We start from the raw sequence: 17867 nt of genomic DNA, 5'->3' as shown, positions 1-17867 counted from the left end.
GAATCGGCCGGAGGTGGGCTTGGGCCATCCTCAGCCCCACCTCCCAGCCGTGAGCCAATGAGCATGGCCATCTCTGGCGCATCCTCCGTTGGGTCTCGCAAGGGTGGCTGGGAATTGGAGTTCCGTAAAATAGAGTCGGCCGACTGCAACTGCCTGTTTCAATTTATCGGTGGACCATTCAGTCATGTCCCGGAACTCTTTACCTTCATATATGGTGGGCGGTACTTCACTTGCCTCCCCCTTCCCCTTCAGGGAGTCCAAATCCATCAGGGAAATGACGACCTCACCTACAGGATGACGCTGACCTTCTCCTTCCCACAGTCCTTTGGCAAATTGCAGGAAACCCTCATTGTCGCTCGGCTAACTGTCGGAGAGGCATTCCTCGTATTCAGGTTTGTACCAGGCTCCTCGCCATTCTTCCTTATCATTGTCATCTGTGAGGTACACGCACGGGACAAAATTTATTAAGTATTCTAGTCCCTCTCCCACACGTGCCTCAACTTGGACGTAGTTGTCTGGAAGCTTTCTTTCCTGAAGACGGCTGCCTCTTCCCGTCTCTTCTCTGATGCTGACATTGAGGGCTTGTTTTTCTGCCGCTTTGCTGATCTTTATCGGTTTCTTCTTCCCCATGACGGCCGGAAAAGTAAGGCGAAGCTTTGTTTGTAGCTCCTCATGTCGCAATGCTGCCTGTTGAGTTTGCGTCCGCGTTAATATAAAAAAGGTTTTCTGACCAAAACAGATGGCCAGAATCCTCCCGACTACGCCAATTGTGGATGATAGAGAGCGCTGTTGCCCCCATGAAACTCAACAGACAGAAGCTCCAGACACAAGTTTAAAAGCACTAAGTAGATTTTTAATCTTTTCTTCAATATAGTGCCTCCAAAGCACCAAACACACCACAAATCAATACAATAAATTTCCTCCACTCCTCCCAGCAGCTCTGTCACACTCCCTCCCAACTCCGGCTCGCCTGCTTGGTTCCCATCAGTCCTTTATTATAGTCCTTGGCCTGGAAGTGCTTCTAATCTTCTGTTCATGTGACGTGTCAGCACTTCCAGGTCAGGTGGAGAATTACATTTTTATTCAGCTCTGAAGCACTTCTGTTCTTCTGTCCCCATGACTTGGAAATACTTCTGGGCTATATGGGATACGAAAATCCCTGCATCTCCCTGCAGAATCACACGGTGGCACCCACAGTACCCAGCAGGGTTGTGAAGCCAAACTCCATCTCCCATGATGCCCTGTGGGAATCCGGGGCACCTCTAAGCTGCAGGGAAGTCGCCATCTAGCGTCCTGGGTGTGTCGGCCGGGTTGAGCTGCCGGCAGGCCATCACAGATCACATCTAGAATGCACCTCCTTTACCCTCAATGTTACTGTTACTGGTTTGGAGCTTTAAGCTGATTTTCAGTCAAATTCTTTGTAAAAATAAAATCGAGCCTCCCAACTCCAGCCCAGTACAAGCAGTTAAACTGTTTCATTATCATTATATATTTGGCAAATGCTTTTTACAAAAGTTGACATAGAAAACGAGGATGCTTTACATTTGGTACATGCATAGGTATGTGTGATTTTGCCATTCTAAACCTTGACTTTTTAAACTCTTTTTTTTACAAAGGGTACATGAGGGTTCCATACATTATTTACTTGAAGAAATTAACCAAAGGAAAGCAAATTGCACTTTTGTCATTAAAATTATAAGGCATATGTTGTTATAAAAGGAAAACACTTAAAGTTAACTGAGGATACTTCTAGTTAAGAAGCATGTTCAACTGGAGCTACAATGATGGGGGATCTCCATACTGCAGCACTACAATACTGCTTCAAGTTCATATGTTTATGCAAGATGGCCAAGCAGTATAGATAACGATTCTCAAGCCTGAGTAAGAATAGTGTAAAGGTATCCATGTTTTTTAAATACCTCCAAAGAGAATACTGGAAATATTGGTGTCTGATTTATTTTTGCTTCACAGTTCTAATATTTTTGTAACTCATTTTCTGCTCTTTTTTTAAGTTGAACGTTTTACCGCAAACACTTCTCTTTAAGTGAAGCTGTATTTACCAATTTTATAAAAATGTGCAATGTATTCAAGCATGAAACAATACCTTCAAACTTACCAAATATGTTCACTCTAAACAAAAAATCTTCTAATTTAATGAAAAATGCTGACTGTGATTCAGAATTATTTTTATGACAGCAAAACTAAGTTGATAGATAGTGTAAGACGCTAGGGGTCGCTGTTGCCCCTTTAAACCCAATAGACAGACACATAGACACAATGTGTAGTATTGCATTTTATTACTACATACATTACAATAAATGCTGCTCTACAAATCTTAGACAGCTAGTATAGGTAGTATATGTAATGAAAATATTATTTTTAAGCCAACATATTTTTTGCAATTTGTTTTTTAAGTGTAAATTACATAAATGAATATTGCATGATGCTGCAAGGTATTTTTTGGAGGTTTTAAAGATTTTGTTTAAGGTTGGAATACAAGAATCACTATTTTTCTTTTTTTTCTGAAGCTGCATAATGCACATAATTGCTGGGGCCTCATTTATAAAGCTGGTGTACTCACAAAAAAGGCAGAAGAGGTTCACAAACATCAAAATTTATAAAAAAAACTTGCATGGAAAAGCTAGTGTATGCTTATGGCAACTCTGACCCATGCATATACAATAATTCAGAGAAACTGGGAAATAATGACACCCTTGATCAAGCAGGGAAATGCAGCGAGACCAACTAAATTGTGACTCATGCATATAATAATTCATATCACCAAGTTGTCATTACAATATGCATTGATATGATAAACATATTAAACCTCAAAAGAATATGATGTACAGACTCTATTTTAGTTTCCTTTTAAAAGGGCCACTTTATATAGCCTATGTGTTGTCACTTCTCAGGGAACTGGCTGTGATTTATTTATTTTGAGGCTAACTAGTTTTGACAGATGTGACGGTACTATACACGGTGGCTGATTTGTTGGTAAGGTAACTGGCTGAAGCCTCAGTTTTTCATATGTCCTGTACTATTCATTGTATCCACAATCATATCATTACGTGTGCCAAGTGATTGTGGCTACCCATTCAGATGCTGGTACCTTACTCCTTTTCTGGAGCTTCAGAATGTATAGAGGAGGCGTTATTATGTTGCACATGATCTTGTGTGCTCATTTGCAGACCATTATAACGTGTCATAAGGAAGACAGTTCTACTTACCAATGAACTTTTGCAGCATTGTGATTGCATATGTATGGGGTTGATTAGCATCAAGACACATTCAGAAATGCGCAATTGCAAGATGATTGTGATTTATAAATGTACATTTTGTACAAATGTGCATTTGCCAGGTTTTATGAATCTGACTTTTTTAGCGTATCCATTTTCATGTTTTTTGGCCTGCTCATATTTTCATGATCAAATCCATGCAACATTTTATAAATGACGTGCCTACACACCATTAAAAACAATTTAATTTATGCCTTTCACTCACATCACTATGGAGGAGCACAGGGTTGCATATTTTCCATATGATGACACACTAAAAGACCCAATTGTGCCCATGACTATATTTTCACCACCTGAAAATCTCATTACAAGAATTACCCAGCAATTGCCCTTCCCTGTTTCTTCAATACTGCAGAGGATATGCACTCTCCAAGTACAGTTTCTTTTCTGTCTCTTTAGGATTGTAATGATGAAGACTGACATCATAATTAACAAAGCCAAGATTATACTGCTAGAACATGTCTGGCAGCAAATATCTTGAGATTGCACACATATTACTAGAGTACAAGTTCATAGTGTTTTCACAAAGACAAATTGCATTTATGTGAGACTCCACCATCTCTGAAAGAAGTTTTCTATTTTTCTAAAGTTTATAGTTATTGGTGATTGGTGTTGCAGAGGCAGCACTGCTGCATCACAACAAAGAGACCACCATTTGCGTCCCAGGTGCATCCTCAATGGAGTTTGCATGTTCACCTATTACCTATGTAGGTTTCCTCTGAGTGCACTGGTTTCCTCCCACAGTTCAAAGACCTGCACACTAGGTGATTGGTGATGCCTCTGCTGCAGGTTTGTGTATTTGTTCACCCTGCGATACAGTGGTACTCTGTACAGGGACCTTGTGCTCGTTGCTTTTCGGAGTAGGCTCCAGCTTCTCTGTGATCCTGTTCACCTCAAAATAGGTTTGTAAAGTGGTTTCTGATAAATGTCTTCTTGCAAGTTAGAGCTATAAGTTTATATTGATGTCACTTGTAGAGCTTATGCATGCTTATATATATAATTATATATATAACTTATTTTTTTTTATCTCATATTTATTTCTCTTCTGGTTCGTCCTGCTTCCACTTCAAAATCTGTCCCGCCCACACACAGCCGACATGGCATTTCTCGATTCCTATTCGTCGTCTTCCATGTCATGCACTATACTGGCCTGCTGAGCATAATACATCCAACAAGTACTCGAGGTGCTGCCACAATGGTAAAGTAGCTTTAGCCACTTGTGTCTATACAACAGCTTCTTACACAGCAAACATCAGAAGCTAAAAATTATCATGAACACATTCGAGAATACAACTCTTCTCTAGCGTTTGCTTCCATGGGTGCACAGATAATTCAACCTCCTGGCCACGGACCATACAGTTTTAAAATACATGGGCAAATTTATCACCAAATCTCTCCACTATATGTAACACTTCTACCTCTCCAGAATATGGACAGTTGTATGTTTTTGACACAGCGCAAGCTACTGAAGTACACTTACAAAATAAAGCAAACTCTGCATGCAGCGAAAAAGTACTTCTCCAGCCAGATCCATGCTCCGAACCATCAACCCCTTCGCTAAATCATACAAACACGTGCATGAAATCGCTCAGTCCAATCCAACAGCATCTGTACGAATGGTTTTCAAGGAAAACCCTAGGCAGGATTTACGACGATACAATGCCCCGACATGTCACAGCGATGTTGCAGCGATTTTTATCGGAGAAAATGGCGAACAGCCTTCCGAAATGGACATTTGCATCTATCCCATAGGCAACTCCTGCAAACAGATTTCCACGCTCAATATGAATTGCGATCCTATGGTTTACCCACTTTTATTCCCTTATGGAGACATTGGCTGGCACAAAGATTTACAACATGTTCCCGATTAAAGAACCACCAAGCGAATAAGGCTTACTCAATGCCAATTTTACATGTACAGATTAGCAATGAGGAATACGTTTAGTATTTTGCACTCCAGAGGCAAACTATTTCAACAGTACGTCGTAGATACGTATGTTTAAACAGAGGGCGCACGTCTCAACTATCTCAGATTACATCAACAAGATCTGCGCGTGGAACAATACAAAGGATTTTCAGACGCAATGCAAGCAAACGTTGAAAATAACGTACGTGTAGGCAAAATGATCATATTACCGTCCACATTTCCAGGAAGTCCAAGATACATCCAACAAAACTATCAGGATGCCATGGCCATAGTACGTAAATTTGGAAAGCCTGATTTATTTATCACTTTCACATGTAATCCTGCTTGGCCAGAAATTCTACATGCACACTGCGTCTTTCAAGAAGTATTTATTTCTTTTTAATTTCTGAATTCCTTTCTCACCATTTTCCGTTCCTATTCTTACACCGCCGTATGCTACGGCGAGTGTCGGCTAGTGTTATATATTATATTATTTAATTTTCAAAACTTTTAGACAAAGATTTTCATTGTGCCACTGACATGCATGTCTACAAAAGGTACAAAGTAAAAAAAAAAAGCAAAAATGGGAGAATAAACAAGGAAATGGAACTGGAGAGACAAAGTAAAATGTACAACTCATAGCTGCAGCAAGGCTCAGGATGACTGTGTTTTTGTGCCACACTGGTATGAGATGTTAAATAATGCCCTCCTAGGATACCACTAGCATTGTTGGAAACCTAGACATCTGTCTCAACAAGACCTCTTTGTCTATTTGTGTTACGGATTGGGAACAATTTCCACCTGTCATCAACAATGCAGCTCTGGAGATATTTTCTCAGTATTCTGAAAATAAATTGGAAGATGCAACAAAGGCTGGAAAGCCCAGACAAAGAGCTTATTTTAAAGTCAGTCTCATTATTGATCTTGTGTTGTTTGTGGCTGTGGTATGATTACCTGCATAGCTTCTTGGTACAGAGTTGCCTGACAGATGTTAGGTCTTACAGGTTTTGCAAGACATATTCTGAAACACTCTGTTACACCACTGTATAGTTTATTATTTCATTCAGTCAGTCATACATATTTAAACAGTTACACAGTAGTCACCAAAACAGATTTGCAAAACACACGGCAATGTTATCTTGATACATAAACAGTGATTATAACTCTCATTCAGGTACTTCTTTTAAAAATTTGATGCTAAGAAATTTGAGAAACAATTGGTCACAGACCCTCCACAGCTGACAATATCACATCTTTGATGCCATTTTTTAATCACTTGAGTTTGATATTGTTGTTTATGAAATACAATTCTATTTGGGCTCAGTAATCTATCTATCTATCTATCTATCTATCTATCTATCTATCTATCTATCTATCTATCTATCTATCTATCTATCTATCTATCTATCTATCTATCTATCTATCTATCTATCTATCTATCTATCTAAATTATAAAAGTGAAATGTTACAAAACATATTTATTTAATGTAGTTTGGTAGTGCACGTGATTAATTTCTATTATGAAGGTTTTTTTTTTACTATGAGTTTACTAAAATATCTAATAAACAAAATGTTAACTCTTTGATAAAGAAATATTATTTTTTTAATGTTCTATCTTACAAATTAGTTATCTAAGTCCTTAAATACATCTGACTGTTATGACATGGGTACATTTTATTAATCTGTTTCTTTATTTTTTTCCAGGAAAGTGTAATTTATCATTAAAAATAATGCATCATCTTTATTTATACCTTTGGGAATTTAAAAGAACAAGGATTGGTTCCACAAATAGCCTTCTCTGTCCAGGACTAAAAAAGTTTAGTTTCTTTGCCTGGTCATAGCAGGACATGCACTGTACACTGGGATGCATTTTGTTGTACTTTCCCTCTCTTTTGTAGTATGTTTTGCCCAGAGAAACAGCCAATAACATCTTTTAGGCTTCAAACAGCTTTTCCTTTGTTTAATTTTCAATTTTATTTTTTATGATGTGACCTATCATTTTATTTAGACATCTAGCTGCTTCTGTGTATTGCTCAAAATGTAAATATAGTATTTTGATGTAAACTGTTAAATTCTTTTGGAAAGTTGTCTTCATGAAGGTTAGCACTGAACATTTTAAGTTACATTATATAAAACTAAAGTACCTATTCATCTATACTATAAAACACTACTGTCTGTGTCTGCATGTTTGTGTATGGTCCATCCAAGTAATCAGATTGATCAGTTTGGCTTTGATTGCTCAGTGGTAGGGACGATGGCAAAATACCTTAGGGTGGCAAAGTTTACCTGCCAATTGTGAAAATTTTCTTTACTGTTTAAAAAAGTAGTTAAAATGGGGCATTTCAATGACAACATGGTGAATAACATACAGAGAGATGTTGAGTTGGCAAATAATAACGAAGTGCAACCTGAATCGCATTCAATGATGAGAAGTATTCACAAGAATACTAATGATGTTTTCACAGTGAGTAATTTGAGTACATTGGTGTAATCAAAAGGTGAAAAGGAGATGAACAAGGTGCCTTAAAATGACAGAATCTGAGAAGCGGGCTTTACAGGAATGTGATCAAGAGGGGAAGTGCTGGGCAAGAGAGGTTGAGACACACATAGATACTAAGGAAAGAATACTGAGGATACATGTAGGGCAAGAAAGGTTGAGTCATGTAAAGATACTGAGGAGAAGCACAGGAGGAATGCTGTTTTCAAATCTATTCTATTACCTCTCTTCAATAGTAAGCAAAAGAATGCACTTGAACATGTATGTATTTGATGGTATTTATTTAGATTATTCAAATGCATACAATTCATTAATTAATTCATACATTCATGAAGATAAACGGATTTGCAGTATTTTGCCAATAACCAAATATTAAAAAAATTGCACGAGCAACTTGACTGTGTACCTTTTTAAACAACGCATTGCATACATCTTGATTATTAAAATTTTTAAAAATTTTAATTAGGATTCCTACAACTTGAAGTCCACCAGAAATGTATTTAATTTTCTAGCAATATTTTCCATTCATCCATCCTTTTCCTTATCTATTATTTAATATCCCTTATCCACCAGAGCCTAACCTGACAGAATGAGGTGCTCAGCAGAAATCCAAAAAAGATACCAAAAGGTTAGTGTTTATGAAAGACAACAATAATGCAAGAAAATTAGAAAAATTAAAAGCCTTTGAAATAAACTTTGAAATAAACTGAAATAAACTTTTTGTTATAATGACTTTTAGTTTGTTACATAAATGCATTCAATGAAGATATTAAAGACCAGAGTCACTCACTTCAACTTTCTTAGCATTGATTTTTTTGGGCTTTCCTTAAGAACTACAAGTTTAAAACATAGAAATAATTCAGTTTGTGGTAAATTCCTGGTCTAAAACAACTGCATCTGGATTTTTCCAATGACGATTCTAAAATCTAGCAGTGCTCAGTAAATTGTACATTAACTTCATCGCAAAAAAAAGGGGGAAAAGACAAATATATAGTACAAATATAGTATATATTTACATATATATTATATATATATATACAAAAATACTGTATATGGTAATAAAAAAGTAGGATTCACTACCTAATAAAGCAAAAAGGAAAAACAAAAATCTAAGTCAGAAAGACAAATGTAAAAATATAGAAATTTAGAAAGAGAAGATCAGAACATGAGTGGCAAACCTGATTAAAGGTCACCTCCAGCTTGACATGTTGTCTTCCAGTATGTGAAGTGTTTTAAATTCACATTAAACTTTAAATCCTATTTGGAAATTTGGAAATTAATTTATCCTTTATTTATTTATTTATTTATTTGGCATTAGAGACAAACAATTAGATTGGGAAGGCTTTGTTTAAATTATTTTCATTTTTCTTTGTTGAATAAAATCATTGATCTGATACTTGAGATACATAGCACTCTACAGTTACAGACCACATGAACCTCAGCAGTCAACATTCAAGTGATCTAATGCTAATAAGGAATTTCAGAAAAATGAACAGAAAAATTATTTTTAGTGTCTTTTCAATCATCATTTATTTCATTTATTGCCAATACCTAATTTGATTTTAACAAATGAAGAGAATCTACTGAACAACATACAATACAAAGAAACACCATGGATATCTTTGCAGAAGCATGTGAGAGAGATATGTTTTAAAGTTTTGTTAATTTTCTAAGTTTTTATACTTCCAAATACAGAATACATAAGAAAAAAGACTTTAGTAGAAGGTTTGCAGTTAAAGAAAATTAATTGTAGTCTATTTCACAAAATAAATTTTAGTCATTGAATCTAAGAGAAAGTAAAGTAATTAGGAATACAGTTTCAGAAATTGACTATTTCTATCATAAAACACTTAGAAATATGCTCCATCATTATTTGGAATTGTTATTTCCAATTTCTTTGCCCTGTATGAGAAACACTGTAATAAATGAGAAACCACAAATACATTTATCTAGGTCCTGCGGTGGGTTGGCACCCTGCCCGGGATTGGTTCCTGCCTTGTGCCCTGTGATGGCTGGGATTGGCTCCAGCAGACCCCCGTGACCCTGTGTTCGGATTCAGTGGGTTGGAAAATGGATGGATGGATGGACATTTATCTAACTATATAATTAGTATTTATAATTACTATTTGAATAATGCTAGTGAAAGAGCTAAGAATTAGATTACTGATTATGTACTGTATATATACTGTACCTTAAACTGATATAGTTATGACCAGAAAAAACTATTTAAGCTAATGCCTCAGTACTTTAAGGTTTAATGCTTAACCCTCTGAATTCATCGACCCACTTCTTACGCTGAATAACTAAACTCCACTGAGACGCATTCTCCGTTAAAGTTTTGGAGCTCAGTGCTTTTAGCTCTGTGGCTTTTTCAGTTACCTTGCTTTCTGACACATCAGGTTCAAGCCATCGGGCCACAGCTGTATAGACCTTTCCTTCACCAGGTGCAGTTACAACTTTCCCTTTAATGCACACATCATAATGACCATTGGGGTACTGCTCACTCTTGGGTCGGTAAACCACACTTATGGTACCAGTGATGGTTTTTGTTTTGGGGTTCAATGCTTGGATCTTCCTCATGTCACCTTTATTATCAGCCAGAACAACAATCCTCTTTCCTGTGACCTCAGCTAACACACGAATATCCACCACAGTGGCTGGTCTTTTGGTATTTTTAATATCAGCAGCATATGCTTTTACTGCCTTCTGCATCTTTACTGCAGTGGGTGTGAGATCTTTCTTGTAGTCTACAACATTTCTAATGGAAACTTCTTTAGACTTTATAAAAGTATCAGCATCCACTTTTATCTTACCTTCAAGGTATTTATTAATTTTACCGTTAACTTTATTTTGAGCAAATTTCACAAGATGGTTGGAGAACTTCTGCTGGAAAATCAAAGTAAGCACATCCACTAGTGAACCTGCAACTTCAACTGCCAGCTCCCCTTTAAAACCATCTAAAAGTTTGGATTCATTTGCGGTTAACACTATTTTCTGTGCTTTTTCTGCCATATTGTTCTCCTGAATCATTTTCTCAAGATCCTTACAGTATTTTCCATTAAATTGATTAGACATAGTGATAACCGAAGCGATGGCATCTGTAGCCAAAGCAGTCATATAAGTTGCTTGGATGATACCCAGAGCAATTTTAAGTTTTCCTTTAGCCTCTTCAGAAGCATTACCAAGGACCTTAAGCAGTGAAGAATGCAGTTTTTCCTGCCACTCCAGACCCTCTTTATCCGATTCCAGCACTGTATCGGCAACTTCCTTAAAGATGTTCTTCACCTTCTCTGTACTAATGGTATCTGACAACAGGACATTCACTTGCATGCCATCCTTTAGATGGGACAGCACCACAGTATCTGCCAGAGGATTTAAGGGCTCCTGTTTCATATTCTTCTGCACTGATTCAACTGCTGCTTCCTTGGCCTTATTTTTAATTTCTTCCACAATTTTATTCAAAATTATATCCTCTGTTTTACCAATGACCTCAATTGCAATCTCTTTGCCGGCATATTTAAGAACATTCTTTATGTTATCCTTTAGAGCCTGCTTAAGCCCTTTCTTGACCTGTTTGCTGAGTACTTTTGGCAAAGATTTCAATTTCTTACCAATGGCTTTAATTGCCTTCATTGTTGCTTTAGCACCTTTGGCAATAACCTTGCCAATTCCAAAGCTGACCAAGGCAAGGCCAACAGAGATTGCTTTCTCAATGGCCCATGAGGCCCAACTGAATTCTCCAGTTATCATGGCTTCGGCACCACTGATGCAGTCTGATATTCCCTCACTAATCAATGCCATACCAATGTTGGCTAATGTACCACAGGTTATAGCAGTAAGAATAATTCCTGCAATAAGCTGTAAAATTCCCAGGAGGAAGACAAGCAAACCCTCCCAACAAAACCTGGGTTTCTCCTTAACAGTATAGATGTTGACCAGGCCCAGTTTGTAAAACTCATAGAGTTCTTTATGAACTTCAGACTCTGCATCTGGGACCAGTGCAAAAACTGAGGTTTCTTCCACAATTGCATCCCTTCCCTTATCCTTGATCTCTTTCAACTTCTTAATGGCTTTCTCGATGTTTTTATTAAAGAAATCAAGTATTTGACATTTTGTCATTATGTGATTCTGAAATCTGGTGGTTTCTTCACTCTCTTTAGATTTACTAGCAAGTTTAACTAACTGCAGGGTCACCACACATTGCTCTTTGAAATTGGCCAGAGATTCTTGTGCTTTTTCCAAATCTTCCATTGCTTTGTTTAAGTAATTGTCTTTTGACAGCTTTATTGTGCAATAGGCATGGCTATAAAAAGCAATAGAAGCCCAAGAGGGATCAAGAGCCATGCTTTTTTCGAACAACCGGGAGCTGAGTTCAAATTTTTCATCAAAAAGTTCTTTGTTGCCAAACCGGATGTACTGATAGATGCTAGAACATGGAGATTCTTCTGTTTTGCACAGTTGCTTGGCCTTAGCAATATCGGAAGCCAAGGAAGCCAACAGCTCATCTCTCTTCAATTCCAGTATTGGCTTAGACTTGAGTTGCAGCCATATTCCCCAGTACTCATTTAGAACAGCTACAGTTGCCTTCTCATCCTCCACATCTTCAATCTCATTGTACACAGAAAGTAAGATCTTGCAATACTGTGAAAATAGCTCTTCTCTTAAGAAGATCTCTGGAATATCATCATCTAAGTAGTGTAGCACACGTGATTTTGCTACTTGATCTCTGATCCTTTTCACTGCTGCTAGAGTGTTGACCTCGTCAAGGTATTCCGGCATATGGTTAGTACATACAATCAGCTGAGCTGAGCCAGGCTTTCCTTTTCGAGCTGTGCGGCCAAAAGCCTGAAGTTCCACTCTTGCATTCTGGGAAAGGAAGGTGAGAACCACAAAGAGTCCTCCACTGTTATTGACATCCCCAGACACTTTGATGTCCGTTCCTCTGCCAGCCAAATTAGTGGCGACAATCACATCTCCAGGTGCCAACACAGCATCTAAAATTTTTGCATTGTCATTATCACTGCGGATATAGAGTTTCAGCTGGCCACGCACAAAAGGTTTCAGTGCCTTTTCAATTTCAATGGCTCTGTTGATGCTCTCGCAGATCACTAGAGCAGCTCTGCCTTTTCCAGTTGAACTGGGAGAGATCTGTTCCTGAACTGTAGCACATATTTTTCTTCTCCAATCCTCAGAAGTGTTTGTCATCTCTCCTTGAACTTCAAATAACTTTCTTCTGTTAAATGTTGGGATACGGCAAGTGATAAGGTTTGGGTAGAGTTTGGACAGAAACTCAATATCTGCATCAGTGCCCAGAGTTCCAGTGGTGCCAAAAATTTGGCCTTGATACTTATTGAAGTAAGAGACATTGGAGATAAAATTAGTGATTGTGGACATGGTACTGATCTTTGTCTGATGCTTCATTTCCAGAAACTGCTGCAGGCCATCTCCCCATTTTTTGTTTAGTTCAATAATCCCAGTAGATTTATAGTCCACTGGCAGGATGCAGTCACCTTTGACAACATATTCCCTGTCTGGCTGCAGCTTAATTGCTAAAAATGCATTTTCTACCCACTTCTGAATTTTTGTTTCTACAAGGTTTTTTAAAAAGCCTGGGATGCTATGTTTCTCATTGTTGTTGGTACAAGGTGTGAACTGGAGATGTTCCAATACATAACTGCAAACTGGCTCCCAGAGCTGTTCATCTGAATCACAAAGCAAACAGCAAAGTCCATTGTCTAGCACCAGAAAAGGAAGTCCAGGAGTGCTGTCATCAGCAGTCAGCTGAAGTATTCCATTTGCATCTTGAATATATGTTGAAAAGTGATATGGAATGTAATCTTCAAGGACACTGAAAAATTTCCGCATGGAATTCTGATTGATAGTTTTTAACTTCTCATTAATTTTATCTTTGTCACTGGCTCCAATTTCCTTTGAAAATCCAGATGGAACAAGGCCATTCTCCTCTGCAATTTCCAAAATATCAATTGGTTCTTCTAGGCCCAGGTTATCTCCACTTAGACAATCAAATATGCCTTTGTAAAAAGGTACAGGAGGGCCGCGAATAAATACTTTGTTCTCTGTAGCAACCAAACCATGCTGATTTACCACACTCCAGATCATGGCTAGGATTGTGTTAAGATGCTGAAGGCTTATCATATCACTTGACAAGTAAGTGAGCTGCACTCCTCGATCCAGCAGCAAAGAATCCACTTCATCCACAATGATACAGTGAAACTGACGATTGGGTCGTACTTGCTTTAACTCAAAGGTCTGGCGCAGATAATCAGCTGCAAAAGTCTCTGCTGTCCCATAGACAATGTCAGCTTTGTAACAGATGGCTCTCTCTTCATCTTTGGTTTTGTTAGTGTTTGTATCCACTGTGATGCTAAAAAGCTCATAAAAGGGGCTCCAGTCTTCTGCATCTCGTTCACAGAGTACAGAAGAACTGGAAACAACATCCACTTGTTGTCCCATCAGTACTCGCATGGCCGCAAACATTGCTATGATGCAAGACTTCCCTTCTCCAGTGCCAACCTCAAGTAACTTACTGTATTTTGACAAGGCTAGCAGGCACCATGTGACCATTTGAGTCACCCTTGGGTAATAGTTAGTCACTTTAAACACTCCTTTGCACAAAGTGAATAAACTCTTTTCAAGGTCTTCAGCATTTTTATTGTTACTCAGGGAACCTTTTGGTATATTTTCAAGTATGTCACGTTCACTCACTGAGAGTGCAGTAATTCTTTTATGGACGCCTGAAACAATGCAGTGCACCTTGTCTAGAGTTTGAATGTCAATGCTTCCAGTCTTTTTAATTTCTTCCAGAACAACATCAAGTGATTTTTCTGGTTCTTTTTTCAAATCCTTTTCAAATTCTTGATACAGAATTTCTGTTCCAAGGTGGTCAGTGATCTTGTTACCATCTTCATCCTGCCAGGTTGGAGGGACACGGTATATTTCAATCAGATGTAGCACCTTCGTGAGGAGGACAGGATCACTGCAGCTCTTTACTAAGTCATACATAAAATCCATAGCTTCTTTGGGCTGCCATAGGCCAGATTGGACAATCCTCAGAAGTCTGCAGGTCAGTTCAGAATATGCTTCCTCATTATAGGCTCGAGTTGCTGCACTTAGCAGAACCTCAAAGCACTTTTTCTCCACACTTGTGATCACTTGCCCATATTTTGGCTCACTGACTTCTCTCAGACACTTCTGTAGAATTTCTAAAAATTTTAAGAGAAAGACTTCCTCTGCCGGAAGATTCTCTGTCTTTGTTATCTGCTTAGTGATCTTTACAACATTACATTGATATGTGCTTTCCAGTATTCTTTTATGTACTTTCAGCAAAGCCTGTGTGAAATGAAACATTTCAGTTATATTTTCTCCAGCATTATTCCTTGTCTCTACCAGATACTGGGCTTGGTTGGTGATGCCCTCTTGCAAACTACAGTCCTCCATTTTAAGAGACATGAGCACAAGTTCTGTGAGTAGCACCTGTGTATGGACAAGAACAAGTCTGCCTGGGGGATTTGAAGGCCAGTCTTGGAAAAGCAGCGTTTCCAGAGATTTGGAAAGGCTCTCCACTTGCTTTGTGTTGAGTGCAGTTAGTGTCATGTTAGAAAGTGGTATTCCACTTTTGGCACATAAAACATCCATGAGGTTTTCATTATCATTTTCACGATTTTCAATGTGAATTTTGATGGTCTCAAACTCATCAAACTGACTGACTACAATGTCTGTTGTGGTTTTCTGCTCCATCTTCTCACGGATTATGTCTTCTTCCTGTTCTGATTTGGCCTTAGCATTCTTAAACGTCTGATCCAGCCTCTCTTGAAGCTCTCGTTTTTCCCTTTCTTCAGCTTCTCTCTTTTGTCTTGCCTCTTCTTCCCTTCTTTTCCTGTCTGCTTCTTCTCTTTTTTTTCTTTCTTCTTCAGCAAGTCTTCTTCTTTCTTCTTCCTCCCTTTTTCTCCTTTCCTCTTCTGCTTTTCTTTTTCTTTCTGCTGCCTCTTTTCTCTGTCTCTCCTCTTCTTGCTGTCTTCTCCTTTGTTCTTCCCATGCTTTTCTTCGTCTTTCCTCTTCCTCTCTTCTTTGTCTTTCTGCTTCTTCTCTTCTCCTCCTTTCTTCTTCCTCCCTTTTCCTTCTTTCTTCCTCCTCACGTTCCTTTTTTTCCCTTTCTTCTCTTTCAAGTCGTTCTCTTATTGGCTGATAGAAGCAGTCAGGACACTTGTATTGATTGTCTGCCCCAACTTCTCTATAATATTGGCCACCATTGTAAATGTAGACATAATATCCCTCAATCCAGTCCTTTCTAAAGTTATCAAATGATGTGCAAGGAGAAAGTTCAGTACCACAGAAATAACAGTTACATCCATTGTATTCTGATGGTTGATTCCCCATGGTTGGTTATTGAACTTGAATGACAGATCTCAGTCAATTAATTGTTTTCAAATGAAAATTTCACTAAAAAAGGAGAAAAGTGGAATTGTGTTAAAATGTCTTGATATACTTGAACATTTACTTGATCAAAAATCAAGTAAGAATCTACAATTTATGATTCAAAATTATTTTGAAGCATACAAACATTACATACCGTATTTACGCGTGTACCATGCGCACATTTTTTTCCCGAAAATTAGCATTAGAAAATCAGGTGCGCGTCATACACAAGGAAATTTTTTTCTGTAATGTTTACTTCTTTTGCTTGGGCTCTCTCTTTCTCTCTCTCTCTCTCTCTCTCTCTCTCTCTCTCTCTCTCTCTCTCTCTCTCTCTCTCTCTCTCTCTCTCTCGCTCTTGTTTTTGAATCAGTTTGGCGTCATCATTCAGCATGGATAGTAGCAAGCATTTTCGCAATTTTCTTTGTAAAAATTAGGGTGCGCGTCTTACACCAGGGCGCGTGGTACATGAGTAAAAATGGTAATTTGCTTTGTGATATATGTAATGGATTCAGAAAGTTCTCAAGTTAAAAGTTCCCTTTGCTTTCTGCACACTTTATATTGTTGTTGGTTTAACTATACATGGATAAATTTGCAATGTTTGCCCATCAATCTACACACAATAACCCATAATAGCAAACTGAAACTGTGTTTTTTGAAAGTTCAGTGAATTTATTAAAAACCAAAAACAAAAATTTCCCATTTATTTAAGTACTCCATATTGTGGTCAGGAATATCCTGGTTGCTTTGTTTTTCCTTGAGGCATGTGTAGAACCTGATTGAAGTCTACCTTTGATAAATAGAATTTATTGTACATCATTTACAAGGGTACACATCTGGCTGAGGTCTCACAATTCATGCTGCATGGCTGGACAAAAACCAAGCCATTAAGTTCAAAAAAGTCACAGTAGGCCTCCACAGTCAAGTTGTGCTGAAGCAAAGATCAGGATAAGGATAAAACTATTTCTAAAGCTTTGAGTGCTCTCAGGAGAACAGTTTTCTCAATTATTGTGAAATGGAAGAACTTAATAGAGTTGGCTGTCTGGCCAAACTGCATAGCCAGGCAAGAAGGACCCTGGTCAGGAATGTGAGAAAGAACCTAATCCATATTACTAACCGAGAATGCTAAACCGGATGATGGACGCAGGCACATCCGGCAATGGGCCGTAGCTGCAAAAAGACGTACTGCGCAGGCGCAAAAACAGTCCGCGAGGGTCGGCTGAGGAGCCGAGAAAGGCGGATAGAAGAGGGCGAGAGAGGCGGATGAGGGGCCGCGAGAGGCGGACAAGACCACAGAAAAAAGGAGTGAGCACAGGAAAAATTGAGAAATGAGGCGCAAAGAGCACCGAAAAAAGGAAACGGCACATAAAAAAGTATTCAAATGCAAGCAAAGCACGAAACACATTGCACACGAAACTAGACCCAAAAAAAAACAAAAAAAAAAAAAAAAAAAGGCCCACGCACAACAGCAAGGCACCCCCCCCCCCCTACAGGCACCGGACGGGACACACACCAAGAGGGGGATTCAACAAGCCCATGGAACACAAAAAAAAGAACACAAAACCACCCCACAGACCCTACAAGCAAGGGACGGGACACACACAAAGAGGGGGATTCAACAAGACACAGGAACACAAAAAGAAAGAAGACGCTCGCGCGACAACAATCCTCAACCCCCCCCCCCCCCCCCCACACACACACACACACATCCATAAGAAGTGACACCCAAAGCCAC

At 38.5% G+C, this 17867-nt stretch overlaps 2 protein-coding genes and 1 long non-coding RNA gene across 11 annotated transcripts in view; 1 reads left to right on the top strand and 2 right to left on the bottom strand.

The window, feature by feature from the left end:
* Nucleotides 1–17867, bottom strand: part of LOC114657229 (uncharacterized) — a 454729-nt gene that overhangs the window by 202495 nt on the left and 234367 nt on the right. For 2 of the 9 annotated variants that reach the window (XM_051931641.1, XM_051931642.1), the window contains one exon: nt 10513–10620. The exons of 1 other annotated variant lie outside the window; for it this stretch is intronic. In XM_051931641.1, coding sequence (XP_051787601.1) covers nt 10513–10620 — 108 coding nt within the window. Of the gene's footprint in view, nt 1–9945; nt 11189–17867 lie in introns of those variants that run through there. 6 more of the 9 variants (XM_051931633.1, XM_051931638.1, XM_051931637.1 and 3 more) reach the window with 5 other exon arrangements.
* The window catches only part of LOC127529118 (uncharacterized), a 430004-nt gene that overhangs the window by 202085 nt on the left and 210052 nt on the right, over nt 1–17867 (top strand). The window contains exon 2 of the long non-coding RNA XR_007935801.1: nt 9952–10143. This is a non-coding gene — a long non-coding RNA (uncharacterized LOC127529118). The remainder of the gene's footprint in view (nt 1–9951; nt 10144–17867) is intronic.
* Nucleotides 1–17867, bottom strand: part of LOC127529112 (uncharacterized) — a 740943-nt gene that overhangs the window by 624414 nt on the left and 98662 nt on the right. The window contains exon 3 of the mRNA XM_051931632.1: nt 13210–14388. Within this exon, the coding sequence (XP_051787592.1) occupies nt 13210–14388 (1179 nt within the window). The remainder of the gene's footprint in view (nt 1–13209; nt 14389–17867) is intronic.

Source organism: Erpetoichthys calabaricus, chromosome 9 (assembly GCF_900747795.2).
Source record: "Erpetoichthys calabaricus chromosome 9, fErpCal1.3, whole genome shotgun sequence".
NCBI lineage: Eukaryota > Metazoa > Chordata > Cladistia > Polypteriformes > Polypteridae > Erpetoichthys > Erpetoichthys calabaricus.
Note: the sequence above shows the minus strand (reverse complement) of the source record. Positions and strands in the feature narration are given on the sequence as shown.